Raw genomic sequence first — 21242 nt, forward strand, 5'->3', positions numbered from 1 at the left:
TTGAACAGACCACGGAATGGCAAAACTACCACTGCTACGCTGAAATAGGTTAGTAACTTACAGTCCTAAGTACTTAATATAATAACTTACTGACTGTCCCAATAGCGAAGTTAGTCGGCGTAGTACTAAAATGAAACTCCATCCCACAATCGCAAGTTTTCTAACATCGCGTGTTGAAGCATAGTAATGTACTAATGACGTTTTAATGTATGGATAATGTTCTGATGGCTATTAGCCCACGCTACTAAAACCACGATCAATCTTCAGATGCTACTGTATAACACAAATGGGATGAGTTCTCGTTAGCTCTTTCACCTATTAGGTGAGTGTGCCCCAAGTGATATATATCACTTATACCACGGCTGCTTGGTATTTAGCTGATATTATACACCCGCAGCCCTCAAGCTGCGCCCTCAGGCTTTGGGTGTATATATATCAGCAAATCCCTCGCAGCCGTGGTATAACTATTTATATACCACACCTGTGGTTGAGATCAAAAGCGCCGCGCTGTGGTATATAACTGATATACCACGCTTTGTGGCTACGCTTACCATATATGGTGTAACTTCACACATTCCACGAATCCTTATCTAAACAGTAAACAAGTCTCTAATAACAAGCGCCTAAATCAATCAACAAATATTCACCTCAGAAACTGGAACAAGTTTCGATGAACTCCTGTCTCCTTCGTGGATAACTCACTAATCGCGACTATGTGGGCGTGGCACTGTTAAAAGTGTAAATGTCTGATCCATCAAGAATTTCTATTGATTTCCATCTCCAGGAGATGCTGTTTCACTGTAACATCTATAATCGTTTTCATCTACTGGGGTGTAGAATATAACAGTTATAACACTATTACTTGGGATATGACTAAATATACGCACTCTCACTCGCTCTCGTGAATCGTGCATATATTTTAGTCATATCCCTCGTAAGTGTGTTATAACTATAAAATAAGTGATGAAAAATTTAAATAGCTATCATGTCCACAGAAAAAGTTATAAAATTTCAAAGTTTGACATTTTGGTCAAAATTTAACGGACTATAAGCCCCATTTTGTTAGACTGGCCCGACCGGGTCACATATTATATTAAAATAATGACATCATTATTACGGCAAACTCAGAAATGTTATGTGATACTCCCTTGTACAAGGGTATATACCCTCCTCAGTGTATAATATACAGTCTTGCTATATACTAATAGAACGGTGACATGTGTATACTACGTATACAGTACGAGTAAATAATTTACTCTTGCTGTATGTTCTAACAAAAACTAAACAAACTAGTGGATTTTAGATTTATTAATGTAAAGGGATTTAAGCAATAAAAACTGTTGAAACAAGAATGAATGATGGTATAGCCCTGTGGGAAAATCCATACTTTGGCGTTGAGCAAAATACATACATGCCAGTGTGTGGAATTTCCACAGGGAATACCATTGTTTGTAATTATATCTTGTTTTTAATAGCTTTTATCACTTGAATCCCTGCTTCATTTTTGAATTACATAATAATACCTAGTAGCTATTAAATAATTGACTTGTCTACAGCGACTAATTGAGTTGAAGGATCAATATAACATGTATTTGGAGGAATCATTTCAGAAAGATGCTCTCTTCAAACAATCCATTAGTGCAGTGAGTGTTTGTACCTGTCTAGACTGCTTTATGGTGGATTTATTCTTCTAAGGATTTTGAATATTTTATTAACTTAAATGAGAAATCTCCGGAGTACCTTTCGCTGTTTGTAGATGATTTACTAAAGAGAGGGTTAAAGGAGGTATGTGTGTCTGTCTGTGTGTTGGTTCTGTTATATTAAGATTTGACATATCCAGCACTCTGAACAAGAAGTTGAAGTCATTTTGGACAAGGCACTCATTTTATTCAGGTTCCTACAAGAGAAGGTACAGTTGTTGTTATGGTAACAGTTCAGCCAATAATTAATGCTATAGGACGTGTTTGAACGATACTACAAACAACACTTAGCCAAACGGTTGCTACTTAACAAAACTGTTTCAGATGATTTGGAGAAAGGAATGATATCTAGATTAAAGGTGACATCATAGTGAATCACGTGCTGGTCATGTGATCCTGCTGCTACAGAATGAGTGTGGTTGCCAATTCACTAGTAAATTAGAGGGAATGTTCAAGGATATGACATTGTCCAATAGTACAATGGACAAGTTTATTGGATGGGCAGACGATATGGACTAGTTATGAGTTATTCAAGAGATACATTGCAATATTAGTAGTCATTGAGATAATGTGCCAAGAAATTGTCGATATTTGTTTTTGAAGATATCGCCCATCCATAGAGGGTAGTTTGAGGGTTCAAATTATCAAAATTCTACTGTATCATCACTATGGTTTACTGTATCGTCACTATGGTTTACTGTATCGTCACTATGGTTTACTGTATTGTCACTATGGTTTACTGTATCGTCACTATGGTTTACTGTATTGTCACTATGGTTTACTGTATCATCACTATGGTTTACTGTATTGTCACTATGGTTTACTGTATCATCACTATGGTTTACTGTATCGTCACTATGGTTTACTGTATCGTCACTATGGTTTACTGTATTGTCACTATGGTTTACTGTATCATCACTATGGTTTACTGTATTGTCACTATGGTTTACTGTATCGTCACTATGGTTTACTGTATTGTCACTATGGTTTACTGTATCGTCACTATGGTTTACTGTATTGTCACTATGGTTTACTGTATCGTCACTATGGTTACACTAGGGTTACCGTGTTGATGTGGACCTCAATGTCCGAGTGCTCACTATGGGATACTGGCCGACACAAACTAACCAAGCACAGTGTCAGCTGCCGAGAGCAGCCAACATTGCTTGGGGTGTGTTCCAGAGATTTTACCTCAACTGTCACAGTGGAAGGCAACTAACTCTGCAAACTCATCTGGTAAGTGTGTTTTGTGTGTGTATAGTGTAGTGTAGTGTGTGTGCATGCGTGCGTGTGTGTTGTGTGTGTGTGTGTGGTGTGTGGGGTGTGTGTGTGTGCATGTGGGGTGTCTGTGTGTGTGTGTGTGTGCGTGTGCGTGTACGTGTGCGTGTGCGTGTGTGTGTGTGTCATATGGTTTGTTATTGAGTGTTGTAATCTCTCTGTTGCTAGGGATCAGCTGACCTTAATGCCACATTTTATCCAGTAGAAAAGGTTAGACATGTCATCACAGTGATGATGGCATCATTATGATGTAATACAGGGGGAGGCAACCAGTACAGTTCCATCAGTCAAGAAACACATCATTCAAGTGTCCACACATCAAATGTGCATATTGGATCTGTTCAATACAAAATCATCTATTACATTTCAAGTAAGTACATTACCTACAGACCTTAATATATAGCTAAAGCTGTTTCTTTGTAATGCCCACTAACTCAGCACCAAGACACGTATTGACAGGAACCTGGGGAAATTAAATGCTCATTACCTGACAATTCCAAGTTTGTTGTTGTAAATTGCTGCGCACTTTCGTTTGTTCTCTACAAAGTGTTGAAAGCTTTTGTCTAGAGGAAAGCTTGAGCTACATTCCTTTCAAAACCACGATCACTTGCATTATAGATAACATGGGACAAACAAAAGGAAAATGTGTCATAACATAATTCTGAAGCCACTAGAGCAAGCCACCCAACACTACTTTAAACTCCTATTGCTTTGTACAACATGACTCTCACTTTGAAGCATTTTACTTCATAAAGAACTACAATGAAGATAGTATAAAGTTGTGTATTAGTGTCAATTGCAGTTTATATGTTATGGCTTCATGTTTCCTTTGAATGTGTAAATCAACTTGTCCTTCATATTTAAGAATTCTGACCTGCTGGGATTTAACATGGTTTAATTACCTACTTTTTTACTTTGATGTAGCTGCTTCAGTGGGATAGAATTGACGCAACTAAAGCATGTTATGGATTAGCTTAGATCAAAGTATAGTACTTCCCTGTATTTCTCCATGTGGACTAGGAAGAAGGCCATTCCAACATACGGAATGCTTCATTTCTACTGCCGTATATGTTATTATCATACAGTACAATAGTACTGTATAGTAAGGACCACAAAGGTTTGGGCATGGCCCATGAAAAACATCACCCAAAAACCAGCCTCACTTTTCACTGATGATTATGAAGCATAAGCCCAAAACAAGCCTTCACATCAACCTGAAATGCTTTCAACAAGTTGCTATGAAATTTAAAAATAAAAAGAATGACAGAATTTTCTAGTGACTGACTGACTAACTGACTGACTGATACCTTCAGACAAACGTAACTCGATAATGGCTAAAGCTACGGGTTTGATTTTTCACTGTTCGATGTTGCTTCAGCTGGACACATGCCTTTTGGCACACCGCAGTACATACAATGCATTCCTCATGGACTTAACAGTGTCCTCCTTTGTGTCCCATTCATCTTTGCTGACAGCGAAAGGTGTCGATTTGGCGGTAGCATATGATGGCTTCCTTTCGTAATGGAAATCATCCATATTTTTCATAGTGGCTACTTTGATTGCAGAGGTGCTATTTGAACAGTTCTTGATTCATAATGCTGTGTAACGGGTTGAACATAGCTGACAATGAAGCGTAATGTATATTCACTTTTCAGATGATTATTATTATATTATATTTATTACTGTGTAGTAATCAAAAGATTATAACGTACAGGTGTGATCATAAAAGTTACTTAAGTTATTACAAAACTCATTAGGGGTAGACAGGGCTCAACCCAGAATATAAACCTAGAGGGGGCGAAGTAAGTCACTTTGGATTCTAGGGGGGTCTGGGGGCATGCTCCCCCAGGAAAATTTAGAAATTTAGGTGTAAATATACTCAATTTTGGTGAAATTTTACTGTGATGCCATTGAATATTGACCATTGGATTATACAATTTTGGGATCAATTAAACCTTTCCATTTCTCAAGGCTTTAGGTATAAACCTAGGGGGGGCAATAGCTAACCCAGAGGGGGCAAGTGCCCCCCCCCCCCGCCCCCCCCTAGATTAACCCCTGGTAGAGGAATTAATTACATCAGCAGGGAGTTGGTTCCATAATTTGATGGTTGATGGGAAAAAGGAAAATTTGTATGCATTAATTAGAGTTGTTGGTTGGTGATAGTAGCCACTCCTTAAACTTGAAAGTTTAGGAGTAAGATCATCTGTAGGCACAATCAAATATCCGTTAATTATTTTGTAAAAAGTACTTAATTTAACTTGGGTTCTTCTTGCCTGTAACAATGGTAGATTAAGAGAAGACAACAGGTTAGTAACACTTGAATATCTTGAAAAGTCATTAAAGCAAAATCTATCAGCAGTTCTCTGGATTGATTCTAGCTTGTTTATATTCAACAAGGTGTGGGGGTCGCAAGCAGACGCAGCATATTCAATAATAATTGATAGAAGAAGCACATGATTTTAGAACACGTGGACTCACATTGTCATCACCGACAGATTTAGTGGTATCCAAAGAGTGTAGGATACACCTCACATTAAGAACTTTAATTCAAAATTGAGTCAGCAAGGACTGATGACAGTCTTCTAATGTGGGAATTGGTGCTGCATCATTTGGTTCAAACAGTTTGTAGGAAAAATACTCAGCAAGTTGATGCGCAGGTGGGGACATAGGTCTGCACTGGAAGTGGATCCTATCAAACTCTTGTTAATGACCACCAACGTTTACTGGTAGAGTGTTGTTGAAGGTCTTCTTGTATCTTAACTCTGTAGTCTTGGATTGCTTGTTTATATATAGAGTTTGCATCTGAAGAAGCCAAATTAAGTCAGCAATGTCATTTCTTTTCCAACAGGTTACCTTACACTGCCATGCTGCGTCACAAGGATGATTCCACCATGGTGTAGGTCGTGAGCTTTTAGGGATACATGATGGAACAAATTTCATGGTAGCTGAATAAATAATACTGGCAAAACGAGTAGTAATATCATCTTTGGAAGTTCCATTTAATGGAATGAAAATAGCATGAAAGATTTTCCATGGAGCACATGACCAATGAAACACATGGCGAGGTGGTGGTATGATAGTTGGGGGGTGGGATGATGTTACTAAGGATAGAAAAATAGTAGCATGATCAGAGGTATTTAAATTGAGTAGCTGAGTAGTGGTACCAGTGTGTTCAGACAGAATTAAATCCAGTATTGCACCTTGTCGTGTAGGGACATGTATCAACTGGTGAAGTCCTCTGGACTCACAAAACTCCAAAGCTACGGTACCTGCGGGTGATGTGTGAGATGAATGAAGCCAAGAGGCTTCATGGACGTTGAAATCACCACATATCACTGGGTATTGAGATGCATTGGAGTACAGAAGTTGATCAAGTTGTCGGAATAAAGTGAGATCATTAGCTGAAGGCTGACGATAACAACAAACAATCAAAAGCCCAAAAAGATTAATATTAAGTCACAGTAAAACAATAAGAAGTGTTATATCCCTACTGTGCATTTCTGTTATGGTATCTTGAGCACAGTAGGGATATAACACTTCCTATTGTTTTACTGTGATTTAATATTGTGTACTAGTCCAGCTTGTTTTAGTACTTTTTATCAATGTGCTATGATCCCTACTCTAGTTGAAAATTCAATTTTTTTGTGTACTTGTAAATATTTATGACTGGTGAACCAACGCATACCACATCTGAAATGGTGCCCCGTGCCCCAGCTATATCAATTATCGTCTGAAATGTGAAGTATCCATTATGCTTCGTTGTCAGCTATGTTCAACCCGTTACACAGCATTACGAATCAAGAGCTGTTTGAAAAGCACCTCTGCAATCCACGCATATACCAAAAGAAAGAAATGGTACCGCACACCCCAGCTATATCAATTATTGTCTGAAAAGTGAAGTATCCATTACACTTTGTTGTCAGCTATGTCCGACTCGTTACACAGCAGTACGAATCAAGAACTGTTCGAAAAGCACCTCTGCAATCAAAATAGCTACAATAAAAAATACAAACAATCTCCATTACGAAGGGAAGCCATCACATGCTACCACCAAATCAACACTTTTCGCTGTCAGCAAAGATGAATGGGACACATAGGAGGACACTGGTAAGTCCATGAAGAACACGTTGTATGTACTGCGGTATGCCAAAAGGCACCTGCTGGGCCAAAGTGATATCGGGCAGTAAAAAAAATCAAGCTCATAACCTTAGCCATTGTCGAGTTATGCCAGTTGCTCAGTTATAGCAACTTGTTGAAAGTATTTTGGGTCAATCTGAAGGCTTTTTAAGGCTTAGTGTTACTTAACCAATACTGCTTCATCGTTGTTAGGGAAAAGTGAGGCTGGTTTTTGGGTGATGTTTTTTCATGTGCCACATCCAAACCTTTGTGGTTTCTACTGTACAGTGTAGAGATTTCATATCATTACCTGAGAATGCACCAGAAGCAATCTGAGATGTTAAGGTGGCGGTTACCTGCTAAAACCGTAAAGTAACTTATTTTTTGTAAAATTTATATCTTTTACAGATCATATATTATTTCATGGTTATACATTGTCACGCTATAGTCAACTAACGGATTATAAGCTTACCAAGTACTATCGCTCTACGTGAATGAATAACGGAGATACAGCATGAAACATACAAGCGGTGAAAAACACAATTGGTGTCAGTTTTATCAGAGATTATACAGTCTACCAAGGCGTTCTTCAGCTTAACATGTTCTGCATAATGGTACTCAGGGCCGCATTATCATTGCAAAACGATAAGTACAACGGCCAAAACAACTTAGTCTAAAAGGTTTTTTAAACATTGCGAGTGTCCAAGAAAACCAGTCAAAAATCGACCTATGGGTGTAAAATTTTAGGATTTTTTTGCATGCAGCCCTACACCCACATTCATTAGACCGCTACCTGTTGTTTTGCCACACCTCCAGTTCAGTATACTGGAAAAAACTGATGCCAAATACAAGACTGCTCTTCTACATGCCTTTACTAACCTCAATGGAAGGAAGTGTGGTCAAAGCTAACCTCAACGCAATAATCTGTGATTGATGCGGTAAAGTTACGTAAGCTTGCCGCGAATCAGCTGTAGGTCAGTAGCCATAAGATCAGTAGTTGTAGCCATGCGTGCGGAAATTCATTCTCAAAATGCTATTGGTCCTATATAACTTTAGCACTTGTGCACTACATCATCCGTCTTATACAATTTTGACACTTGGGTCCTGCATCACCTATAAAATGGTGCAATAATAAAATAAAATACAATATCAGAACAAAACAATAAATATGGGTAGCAAGAAGAACAAGAAGAATCATCGAAATGATCATCGTCATGTCTACAAGAGAAAGAAAAAGTAAGTATGCTATCGTGTTACAGTGTATCCAGTATCACTTACAATCTGTGCAGGTTCCAGCACAGTAGGTCTCGGCAAATAGAGCAAACTAACAGCACATTATGTCACTCTACTTGGCATCTGACAGTCGTATCATAAACCTAGGACAATTAAACAAATACTTGAACAGAGTCTCAGCACATGCTGCTACATGTGCAGCATATCAAAATGAATCTGCATTTGCAAATGATATGATGGTACTTGTAGAACAAGCTCGCTATGGATTGGCATCAATAATTGCTTACCAGTGTTGTGGCTGTGGCCAAAGAATTTCATTCTGCACATCACCAAAGGTCACTTCACCAGAAGGCAAAAAAATACTGGAGTTGTAATCTAGCAGCCATATGGGGACAAATGGCTACTGGAGGAGGCTTCAACAAGCTGGAGGAGTCCATGAGTGTGCTAGGAGTACCTGTAATGTCAAGAAGGGTATTTGTTAATACTTGACGTATAATAGGAAAATGGTGGTGGAAGCTACTGGAGGAATCAATGCAAGCTGCTGGTAAAGCTGAACGTGAGCTTGCAATGCAGGAGAACAGATACCACCATGGTGTGCCAGCAATATCAGTTATAGTTGATGCTGGATGGAGCAAACGGACACATAAGCATTCATACAATGCTCTTTGTGAGGTAGGGGTGATTTTTGGTTTAAAAACCGAAAAAATTTTGTACATAGGTGTGCGTAACAAATTTTGTGCAGCTTGTGTCCAGTATAGTAGCACACCAGAGCATACCTGCTTTAAAAACTGGAATGGTTCCTCATCCTCAATGGAAACAGATATTATTCTGAATGGATTTATGGTTGCAGAGGAGCAACATGGTGTATGGTACATCAGCTTTGTTGGAGATGGTGACAGCTCTATGTGCCCAACACTAGTGGCAGGTGTCCCTAGGTGGGGATATGCAATTGAAAAGCAGGAGTGTGCTAATCATGCACTAAAATGTTTCCGGGGTCATTTAGAGCAGCTAGTCAAAGACAAATCACAATATAAGGGCAGAAACAAACTAACAGCAAATGTGAGGTTAAGACTTACCAGGGATGCTCGCTGCACAATCATCATGAGGAGTAAAGAGAATGATAAAGTTAAGGCAGCAATACTCCTTCAGGAAGACATACTAAATTGCCCAATGCACTGTTTTGGTATTCACCGTAAGTGCAGACCCGAATACTGCAAAGTAGTAAGATCTAAATACAACACAACTAAATCTCCTACCTCAACTGATTGCTCAACTTCAACCGATCGCTCCACTTCAGTTGATTGTTCCACTTCAACTGACTGCTCAACTTCAACCGATTGCTCCACTTCAATCCATTGCTCCACTTCAATCCATTGCTCCACTTCAGTTGATTGTTCCACTTCAACTGATTGTTCCACTTCAACCGATTGCTCAACTTCAACCGATTGCTCCACTTCAATCCATTGCTCCACTTCAGTTGATTGTTCCACTTCAACTGATTGCTCCACTTCAACCGATTGCTCCACTTCAACCGATTGCTCAACTTCAACCGATTGCTCCACTTCAGTTGATTGTTCCACTTCAACCGACTGTTACATTCCAGGGTCCAGCTCAGAGGTGGACTGTGAATCAGATGTCCACAATATGGAAGCTGAATTCATAGGTTCTTTTCTTGAAGATGAACAGCAAGCTTGGACAGATGCCACTTCTGAAGACACTGATGAACCTTATGGTCCTGCTTATCCAGTTGATGAGCAAATGCTCTGTGACATCAGAGCTATTGCAAGTCGCCTAGCAAGTAAAGCACAACAGTTATTGGGTAAGCAACAATAGTCATGATGAAAACTAATAACATTACAATAATCAACAGGTAATTTTACCACTAACCTGGCAGAGAGCTACATGAATGTGCGAGCAAAATTTGATGGTGGCAAACAAGTTAATAGGTGTCAAAGTGGGTCATGGCAAGCCAGATGTGCTGGGGCAGCACTTCGAATAAATGAAGGTTCAAATTGGGGCTCAGAAACGTGGAGCAAGGTGGTGTCTACTCCTAGTAAAACATTTAGAGCAGTTGGTGAATGTAAAACTAAAAAACTCAATAAAGACTGGAAGAGAAAATCAACTGACACTGCCAAAATTAAAAGGAAAAAAGCAAAGAGGGAGAGCCTATCACCTTCACAACAAGGCAGAGAATATTACTCATGTTATGATGGGGGGAGCAATGCAAATGACATTGTAACTGATGTTTTTGACAACCAGCTCTGTGAGCTAATGAAAGAATATTATTTGGCCAACATAAGCATAACTGAATCAGCAAGAGAAAGTGTAACAATGATGACATCTGCACAAGTTAAAAATGATCATTCCCTTCAGGTGTGGTTATCAGAAAGACGAATGAGAATAACTGCTTCCAATGTTGGCAAAATTGCCAAGAGGAGAGACACCACTAAAGTAAGACCCCTAGTAAAGGAAATGCTATACAGCAAATTTGAGGGCAGCACTACTACCAGATGGGGACTACTGCAAGAAGAGGCAACCAATACTCAGTACTTAAAGGAAAAGCACCGTACCTCTCCAGATTTGTCCACATCTCTATCTGGATTAATCATAAGTCCAGACAACCCATGGTTGGCTGCTAGCCCAGATGGATTAGTATATGATCCAACAGAGACCTCCCCATATGGCATTGTTGAGTACAAAAATCCATACTCTGTAAGAAACAAAACATTACGTGAAGCAGCTACAACCAAGAAGGGGTTTTGCTTAAAACTTGACAGGAAACAAATGTTTTGGCACTAAATAAAAGCATGATTACTTTTATCAGGTACAGTGTGTCATGTATTGTAGTCAAAGACAGTGGTGTGATATTGTGATACAAGCACTGGATTTACACATTGAAAGGATACATTTCCTGTTCAAGTTTTAAGCAAAACCCCTTCTTGGTTGTAGCTGCTTCACGTAATGTTTTGTTTCTTACAGAGTATGGATTTTTGTACTCAACAATGCCATATGGGGAGGTCTCTGTTGGATCATATACTAATCCATCTGGGCTAGCAGCCAACCATGGGTTGTCTGGACTTATGATTAATCCAGATGATCCTGACTTTTGGATAACAACAATCTTACCTAAGCTAAAATCATTTTACTTTAAACGCGATTACACTTACGTAATAATAATATGGCTACGTTGCGTGTTAAAGCGCGTGGCTTTGTTGTAAGAAGAAATTCATCGTTGTTTAATATGTAGTAGTAAAGAAGACATTCACAAAAGTAAGTAGAGTAGTATAGAAACTTAGTTTAAGGGGATTCGTATCCTTTGCGCGAAATTTTGGCGGCAGGGGTAATTTGTGGTTTTAATATGGTATCCTAAATGGTGAAGATGGCTTTTCTACGTCAATTTTTTCTAGTATACTAGCTTTAAATCCTTGTATAACAAGATGCAGTTGTGCAACAAAGGTGGGCGAAGGGCGCAATACCTGAAAAAAAATTTCCGTGTACATAATCCTGGCACTACCGTCCACTTTTCATAGTCGTGGACGCTTGGCACAAGGAAACTATATAAATAGAAGGATGTCTGCTTACGCTATTACTATGGTAAACGCATTACGCTCTAGGCATTGCCTGGGAAAACCTGAATAACCCATCGTTTGATCCGTCTTGGTATAAGGCATTAAGGCTGCGGGTAAATTGACGTGAAGATGATTATAAAAGGGGTTCCTGAATTGCTCTGTATCCACATTTCCACGTATTTTAGCAGTGTGAAATTTCTTATGGCAACAGTATAATGGTCGTGCTAAAACATGATACAGCATATAACTTTGTGCACTCTTTATTCTGTGTTTTATGAATTTTATAAATCCGTGTATCGATTAATAATTTTGCGGTTACTGCCACCTTAAGGCTGTTTTACCTGAATTGGCATCACCACTAGGAGCCACTAAAATACGGGAGCCTTCAGATTCATTTCAGGAGCAATGTGAACTAACATTTGCCAATTTATGATATACACAACAATTTATGTGTGTGTAGTGTGTGTGTGTGTACCTTTTGTGTTCTTTATCAATATGTTATTATTTCACAATTATCCGTTAGCAAGTTTTATTGCGCTCGACTGACCTGCGACTGACTCCTAATATTTTAGTACAGTACACTCCATGGCATGATCCATCCAGTAGAGTAATCTGTCCAGTTGAATAACCTGTAGTAGCTAGATCTTTTTTCACCATCATGCTTTGTTTCAGCAGTGGTTTCAACCATGCTGCATTACACGCAAAAGATCTTAATTTGATTTCCTGTTTGAAAACATCACACATTTTTGTGGCTTTTGTAAGGTTTCGGTTTTAAAGGGCTTCCGTAAACCACTACTTCCAAGTAACCGCCACCTTAGATACTTTATTTCCCTTGCACCCTGCCCAGGTGCCGCATGCAATAAGTACACACCATCACCTCGGGCCGCTTACTCTTAATTTTAATAATTTCCTAGATGAATTGTATATGATAGGGCAGGCACTGAAGGCCTGTGTAATAGCATATTCATATCATACACTTATACAATTTTTTATACTAGCAAATAAATGTACACTTAATCAGGTGATACAACAGAATCACAGCCATTACACAAAGCACTACTATTTTATCTGTTGTTGATAATTGTTCTGTGTCATCACAAGTTACATACATACAGGTAATATAGGCCGTAGTATCGTATATTTTTGTCTCATCATGCCAATAACCCTTTTTACATGAATACGGATTCTTGAAAGCCTACGTGCAGCATCCACTTCAACCTTGGTCAACTGCTTCTTGCCCCTTGAGAAAGGGGGCAGTTTCACCTCAGCACAGTACAGTCCAATTGACTCTTGAATTGTAAACCCACAATCAGCTAAAACAACATCCCCTGGTATTAACTTGCTTAGTAACCCAGAGTTCTTGGTTACGTGAACATCAGAGGTTCTTCCTCCCCATCCTTAAGATATAAAAGCAATAGATCCTTGAGGAGTAATTCCTATAAGATATTTCACAGTATTGTGATGTTTGTAGTTCAACCAACTGAGCTGGAAGAGATGAAGGGTGGCTGGAAGAGATGAAGGGTGGCTGGAAGAGATGAAGGGTGGCTGGAAGAGATGAAGGGTGGCTGGAAGAGATGAAGGGTGGCTGGAAGAGATGAAGGGTGTTCAATAAAAAATCTCAAAGCAGTCAATAATTACCACACATTTTTGGAAGTGTTTCCGGAACTTAGTTGGCATTGTTTTTATCAATTCATCCCTTTCTGGCCACTGTATCAAACAGGATAGTTTGGTATATAAAACATCCATCTGCTATAATATCTAGATATGGTGGATTGACACACTGAATCGATAAGAAAAATCTTGATCGCCAGAGTTTCATTAGCATAATGAAAAACTGCTCAAATGGAGTTTTCTTACCACCTGAAAAACAGTCTGGCAATTCTTTTGAAACAAAATAATCTTCAAAACTTTGTATGATGGTAGGCTAGTGTATGCTTTTGTCATCATTCTTTAAAACTGCTTCTGTTATGCCAGTTCTGGATTTATAGTCATCAATCACAGTTTGTAGAATCTTATTTTGCGTTGTAAGATCTTCAACTTGTTTCTCTAACTTCTTCACACGTTCCTTCAATTCCCAACATTCCTTGGATTTTGTGGCTTGCTCAAAGTGACTTAGCAATATTGACTTTCCAGGGCTAATTGATGTTGCAGTAATTACTTGACTGTTAACTGATGGTACATTAGTACTAGTTCTTGCATTAGCCTCATATAACGACTCTACTTGCTGTGTGTCATTCTCACTTTTCTTCCACTTAGTAACTTTCTTTCTCTCGTACCTACTTAAACTTTCCTCCAACTTCCGTTTCTGTGCAAAAGAAACGTGTTGAAAAACACTTGGAACATAGTCAGGAGATAAAGGATCAGTACTCTTTTTACCTGAGATAAAATGTTCACTGCACTCCAAGTATTTTGCATAGGCTAAACTACACTAATCCACTTTGCTCTTATTTCAGGCACCAGTGGAAACTTATACCAATGAATTCCATTCCCTTTCACAAAGACATTGTGACAGCCAACAGCACTACAGCTTTTTACCATATCCTTTGTTGTAAGCTTAGTGGATCTAGCAGTCTAGGTTCTAGTGCTACTGCAAAAACACTTCGTGGGGCCACGCCTATGCCACACTGACTAGTTAACAACTGGGATGGTATATTTAGTGGAATGGCGGAAGCGGTGGAATTGGCGGAAACAGCAGAATCATCATTTACAGATTATGGACAGCCTTAGAACACCCACTACCAGTTAGCTGCTCACTGTAACATATATAAATACAGCTACATAGAACTCACCACAGTTGAAGCTCATGGTCTTTGTAGCACCGATTTTCTGTCTTCTTGCAATTTACCATCACCTGTGGTAATAAATTCCTAGACAGTGGTCTTATCTCTATAAGATCAGGCTTTACAGGCTCTCCAAGCCTATACAATTAATACTAATACTAATCTTATGTGACTGATTACCACGTTTTGAATTGCAGAACAATTGGTGTTTAATGGTCAGGCGTAGTCTCGGATGGCCATACTCTATTTTCTCGGGGTGGCATTTACAGATTTTCAATTATAAGTGCCCCCCCTTGAAGGCGCTTCTAGTAACATGTACTTCAAAATACGGGGTGTGAGGGTTGAGATATGACTACACTCTAAGAGTGCCACAGATGATGTTAAGCTTCAAGAAGACAGAAAATTGGTGCTACAAAGACCATGAGCTTCAGTTGTGGTAAGTTCTATGTAGCTGTATTTATATATGTTACAGTGAGTGGCTAACTAGTAGTGGATTTTCTAAGCTGGCCATAATCTGTATCTGTAAACGATGATCCTGCTGTTTCCACCAATTCTGCTGTTTCTGCCATTCCGCTAAATATACTATCTGCTATCAAGCTTTAATTAAGTAATAAAAAGACAAGTCCACACAACAATACAAGAAAACACTACAGCACACCTGCCGTAACCATGCACCTGCCGTAACCATGCACCTTTTCACTCATAATTATTGATAATTATATGCATGCGTAAGGCCACACCCCTTGCATACTCTCCGTTGGTTTCCTATGGTGGTATGGCCTGTATTGCACAAGCCAGACGATTAGGCAACACAAAATTTTTAATACATAAAGAGCTGTCCAGATTACTCTGTATATTTATCAAGATGGCTAGCTGATTATACAGCAGATTATTTAGTTTATCATGTGGTAAAGTTTAAATTGTAACTACAGCTACTGTTTCTGGAAGACCTGGCAAGAATATTTTAACAATGAAACCAGTTCACATGCACTTGTATGGCTTCTTTGGAGCAAGGCTTTTGACTACAGCGAATAATGGTACTTATACTGGCCATGCAAGCTATCGGTATTAATATCAGTTCACAGGGCATTTGTGCTGATTACAAATTGCCATATCGGCAACCGATTCGATCATCAATCCGAATATCAATATATCTCTACACTAGATGACTGGCACTTCATACTGACAAAAAAAAAATCATCATGGGTATTAGCTTAGATACCTGATTATTGTCTCTAAATAGCAAAGATATCTCTGGACTATCAGTGTAAATATTTTTATTAGCTTGGAGAATATTGCATTAGATGAGCTTCTCCCACTTTACATAAGAAAAACACAAGCTAGGATATCACATAGGATATCAAGCTAGGATATCACAAAACACAAGCTAGGATGTCAAGTTAGGATACCACAAAACACAAGCTAGAATATCAAGCTAGGGTATCACATAACACAAGCTAGGATCAGGGGTGTAGCTAGCTTTCTGGAGTGCCCGGGCACAAAGTTCAACTGTCCCCATGCAAAATATTTAGCAAGAAATGCGAGCTCATCTCTGTGGACTCTTTTTTTTGTGACACTTGCTTTCGAAAAACTGTTTTAAAGTACATACATGTACCTAGCTAGTGACTATACACTGCTGTTTGTGCAGCTATTAGACTAAGATACTACTGCATGAAAAATATAAAAGCTAGATCTAACAATGATAGACTAACTTAGCCTCCAACTCCAGTATCGAACTTCTTTTTCACTCCTCTGCCTAACACTATCAGCGCTTTATAGGAATAATACTTCATCAGTGACAACTCCAGCCCCAACATTGACTCTTTTTCTTTTCTTTTTTTTCCTTCCTTTTTTCACTCTTCTGTCTTCTCTTCTCCAGCACTTTAGCATACCAACATTGAAAAAGCTTGAATAAACAATGATCCTCCTTAGTCTTCAGTGTCTCCAGCAAGACGGGCACCACAACAGACTGGGAATTGGCTTTTGTCCGTCTATATCATTAGATGTCTAACAAAACCATTACTTTATATCCAGTACTGTTGTCCACTGAGTGGTTTTAAAATCATGGCAAATTGCATCACATACTTGACCTCGTGTTCAGTTGACTTTCAACCCGTGCTCAAATCTTAAAATTTTATTACGTGATGATGGGCATTACATAGAAGTTTACTAAGTTGACGGAGGAATCTTGGCAAACTCAAGTATACGCAATTTTTTGATGATACTATTATCAAGAGTGTATAATGGGGAGGGAGAGTATCGAACTACGCTATATGCTGTGAAAAATGAGCCCGTAAAGTCCTGTGGCATCGTTCAAACAATTCGGTGATTTGTGTTGATTGGTGATTAATTATAGGCGCAGTGGGCGCACTTTGTACTTGTGACTACTGAGTGAAAGAATGGTGTACTAGAGAAAAGTATGGCACATTATGCAGAGGATCTCATTGTGCAAAGAGAAAGTCAGAAGCAGCTAACCTGGAAAACAAACATCGAGGTTTCATCATGGTTGAGCGAGGTCAATATTTCGACATTTCATCATGGTAGAGATTTCATCATGGTCGCCATCCCGTGCCTCGCCTTGACAGTTCTACTAGTTGAAGTGACATGTCTAGATGGGATTTCAGCCAATGCGATTCCATATGGACCACCCGCTAAAACATTTAAGGTGTTAAATCTGAGCAATCAACAGCCGTCAGGTTTACGAGAAGAAACGAAGATATGTGGGTTACTTTACGGGCTCATTTTCACAGCCTATAGCACAGTTCGACACTCTTCCTTCCCATTATGTACTCTTGCTATTATGGAAAGTATTACAAGATGCTCCAAAAATAGCAAGTACATATTTTAGTGTGTATTAATTACGGGTGTGCCCTGGTAGGGCACGGCTATTACCAGGCTCACTACCTGGGCACCAGCAATGATTGCCCGGGCCTGTGCCCGTGCAGGCCCGAGTGTAGCTACGCCCCTGGCTAGGATATCAAACTAGTATCACATAACAAGCTAGGATATCAAGCTAGGATATCACATAACACAAAATAGGATAACAGTACTGCTATATTGATTTCTACTTTAATTTTTCCTTACACTTGTATAAATGTGATATGATTGTCATGTGACCTTTGTAATGATTGTCATGTGACCCATATAATGATTGTTGATTGTCTTGTTACAGGAAATGGAGGATACTGGTATACCTCCTAAAGAATTAATTAGAGCATTACAACCATTAGCACTTGGTAAACCTGCTCAACGAGTTTTATTAAAGTCTCCTAAGGGACGAGAAATTGGTATGGCATAATAATTGTGCCTTTGTTGTTGTTGTTGTTTCCATGGAAATGCTGCTTAGAATCAACTGATGTGTTTGTGGTTAATGATCAGTTCACATCAAAGTTACACCGGGTCAAAATACAAGCTGGTACGTCTTCAATTTGAGCAATTTATCTGTGTACACATTTTATGTTGTTTAGTTGCTGTGAAGGGAGAAACTGATCCAGAAAGAAAAGAAACTAAACAAAAAGTAGAAGATGACAGAAAACATGAGTATCCTTTCACAATAATTATGTAGAATAAATTTTTGTTTCTTAATGAGTTTATAGAATAGAGGCGGCTATTGTTAGAATAATGAAAGCTCGCAAGAGATCAGCACACAACGTTCTTGTGGCTGAGGTGAGGTGATTTTGCTGCTGCCAAGTGTTGGCATGTTGATAATTGTCCTTTTGTAGTGTATGGAACAACTGAAGGCAAGATTTCTACCTAGCCCTATGATTATTAAGAAGAGAATAGAAGGATTAATTGAAAGAGATTACCTGGCAAGAGCTCCAGAGGACAGGTAATAGTTGTACCACCTTGTAGCGTTTGGCTGTTATCTTTTGCTCTTTTCTTTACTGTAGGAAAATTTATACTTATGTTGCATGATGCAATGTGATCCTTAACATAACAAAATTATTAATGAATGTTCATCGAATCATTTGGTATAGTTTGGTGACAAGTAGCGTTATATAGCATTACTGTTGACATAGATGAGATATACACTGCTACAGTGTGTATATCTAGTTAACTTGAGATATTGCACACCTAATGGGAGTACACACTATATCCAGAAATCATTAGATTTCTTTGATGTTATACTTTATCTCTCTTCTCATATATAGGGAAGCAAGCTGTGATTGTGGGTTTGAATTTTTGCCAAACCAGTTGTGATTGTGGGATTCAATTTTAATGCATCAACAGTAGTTTTTTTGCTTTTGTAAATGTAGTGATTAAAGTAACATAATTAACACTAGTCTCTTAACAGTGCTATATTAGCAAAAATCAAATCAAATTACTGTTTGATGTATTGAAATTCAATCCCACTATCACAGTTTGTTTGGCAAAATTCAATCCCACAATCACAGCCTACTTGGTTACCTATAAAAGAGAAGGGTATAACAAAACATTTTGCCAATTAGGTAGTCTGCATGTTAAAGTAGAACATATTAGCTATATCACAGGCACTTGTGCTTTGCCTGTGTATACGTACTCGTGCCCGTGGTATAAGTATTACATACACATACAACAAACCTATAACTAAAAACTAAAGTATTAACAAGAGCCTCTCCCATTATTAACTCTTGGTATTAATCATTGGTCTAGCCATTACAATCCTGATAATCTATTAGAAAACGAGTTAATTGAGTCAAATTCAATGATTTGGTGGGGTAAACTGTTACAGTCACGAATGGTCTTAGGAAAGAAACTCATTTGATAATATGTTGTTGATGACCATGGTGATGTATAGTAGGTACCGCAAAGGAGTAGGTGTGGCCCATGAAAAAATATCACCCAAAAACCAGCCTCACTTTTCCCAGACAATTATGAGTCAGTATTGGTTAGGTAAAGCTAAACCCAAACAAGCTTTCAGATCAAGTTGCTATGGGATTTTAAAAAAATAGAATGGAATTTTCTACTGACTGACTGATGCCTTCAGACAAGCGTAACTTGATAACGGCTAAGGCTACAGGCTTGATTTTTCCACTTTGCTTTGGCCCAAGAGGTGCCTTTAGGTGCCTTCCTAAGGTGCCTTCTGGGCTTTGGATGTGTTTCATAAACCTTCCAGACCTTCCTCTGGTGTTGTAAAGACTGAACTGGAAGTATAAAACACAAGGGAAGTGGTTTTGGGAGTTTTTAAAGATTTCCAAAATTGTCCCAAATCTCCATCTTCTTATTTTGCATGTCTACATATCAGCACTAAAAACGTATGGCGTATTTTAAAATCATTCCTACCCAGGTCTGTGTGGTATTAATAAACTTGAAATGATTCAGCATAGAGCAGCTCACTTTGTATTGAACCAACCTTGGAGAAGGAATGTTAGAGATAGTATTAGTTCATTGTTGTCATCACTTAAGTGGCCAACCTTATATAGTCCATGAGCTAGGCACCAAAATTTTGGCTGTTGATACTATCTTTGCTGAATAAGGTTCATGTTAGTTTTTGAGGAGGTATACATCCCAGTAGTTGAAAAATTTATGATAGCATTGATGATGATGTGGTAGCTTGTGGTTTTTATGGTATCATTTTCACCACACCCCAAATTTCAACATGTGTCGCATACATAATGTGAATATAGCACTTTCAAACAAGTAGTTGGGCTTAAGTTTGGCATAACTATATGATTTTAAAACATAATTTGCATTCTACTAGTGTGGTTTTCAAACCACACCCATTGACAGTAACCATGGTAACAAAATGTACTTATGCTAAAAGTTCATTTTTTCAGCTTATTCTAATGACTGGGTAGTGACTCTTCAAAGAACCATTATAGTAGCTCTAGTCTGACATATAAAGTTATTGATTTAATTATCAATCTTGTCAGCATGTTTAGCAAGCCACACCCATGCAGTGAATCAATACTTACACTTCAAAAAACCACATATATAGTAGCTCTGGTCTGATATCCCATGAAATTGCAGTGCTGGGATTTGACAATTCAATCTTGCCAGTGTGTTTAGTAGGCTACACCTATAGACCGGATACTTACTTTTCAAAAAAACATATAGTATGTACCTCTGGTCTAGAAGTAAAAGAATTTTGCTCTAAAGTAGTTCTTAGGATGGGAGCATTCCATGCTATTCTGTAATGCTTTGTTGATTTTAGGAAAACGATTTCAGGATGCTGGTTTAAAAGACATTTGCATTGAAGCTGGGCTTGCTGCTGAGGGTTCCATCGATGGTGTTCTTGACGGTATCCGCAGCTGTATTATTTTTTGAACAGGTGAACAGCATAGCCAGTGATCTTAACCAGAGAAGCTTTAACAAACTGTTCAATAGTCAACTCTTACACAAATTAATGGCAAAATGGAATTATTTTCTTCATCATTTGCGTTGTGACCGGATAATGGAGAACTATATCAGCTTATTGGATGTCATATACATACATTGACCTGGTTGAGAATGTAATTCTTGGACTTTTGTGTGGAATGTGGATCCCGTGAAGGGAACTGGGATTTGTATCTCAATGCTATAAGAACTTTAATTCCATGATGTTTTGCATATGACAAAGTTAATTATTCCAGATACTTCACTGTATA

The 21242-nt window shown here is 38.5% G+C and overlaps 2 protein-coding genes across 4 annotated transcripts in view; both read left to right on the plus strand.

Annotated features, from left to right (window-relative positions):
• LOC136239987 (cullin-3-like) overlaps positions 1-18640 on the plus strand; it is a 51721-nt gene extending 33081 nt beyond the window's left edge. For 2 of the 3 annotated variants that reach the window (XM_066030776.1, XM_066030777.1), the window contains 13 exons: positions 1557-1643; positions 1696-1785; positions 1841-1909; positions 1958-2059; positions 2760-2936; positions 3147-3188; positions 3238-3348; positions 17849-17963; positions 18023-18091; positions 18144-18216; positions 18273-18342; positions 18399-18505; positions 18567-18640. In XM_066030776.1, the coding sequence (XP_065886848.1) occupies positions 1557-1643; positions 1696-1785; positions 1841-1909; positions 1958-2059; positions 2760-2936; positions 3147-3188; positions 3238-3348; positions 17849-17963; positions 18023-18091; positions 18144-18216; positions 18273-18342; positions 18399-18505; positions 18567-18591 (1137 nt within the window). In that variant the 3' untranslated portion in view covers positions 18592-18640. Of the gene's footprint in view, positions 1-1556; positions 1644-1695; positions 1786-1840; positions 1910-1957; positions 2060-2108; positions 2324-2759; positions 2937-3146; positions 3189-3237; positions 3349-17848; positions 17964-18022; positions 18092-18143; positions 18217-18272; positions 18343-18398; positions 18506-18566 lie in introns of those variants that run through there. The other variant, XR_010693623.1, reaches the window with a different exon arrangement.
• Positions 8724-11126, plus strand: LOC136241229 (serine-rich adhesin for platelets-like). The gene is made up of 4 exons (XM_066032411.1): positions 8724-8766; positions 8827-8994; positions 9070-10146; positions 10198-11126. Exons 1-4 carry the CDS (start codon positions 8724-8726, stop codon positions 11124-11126), a joined length of 2217 nt encoding a protein of 738 aa, XP_065888483.1.
• Positions 18641-21242: the final 2602 nt, after the last annotated feature.

The sequence above is a fragment of the Dysidea avara genome, chromosome 12, assembly GCF_963678975.1.
Source record: "Dysidea avara chromosome 12, odDysAvar1.4, whole genome shotgun sequence".
NCBI classification, from domain to species: Eukaryota; Metazoa; Porifera; class Demospongiae; order Dictyoceratida; family Dysideidae; genus Dysidea; species Dysidea avara.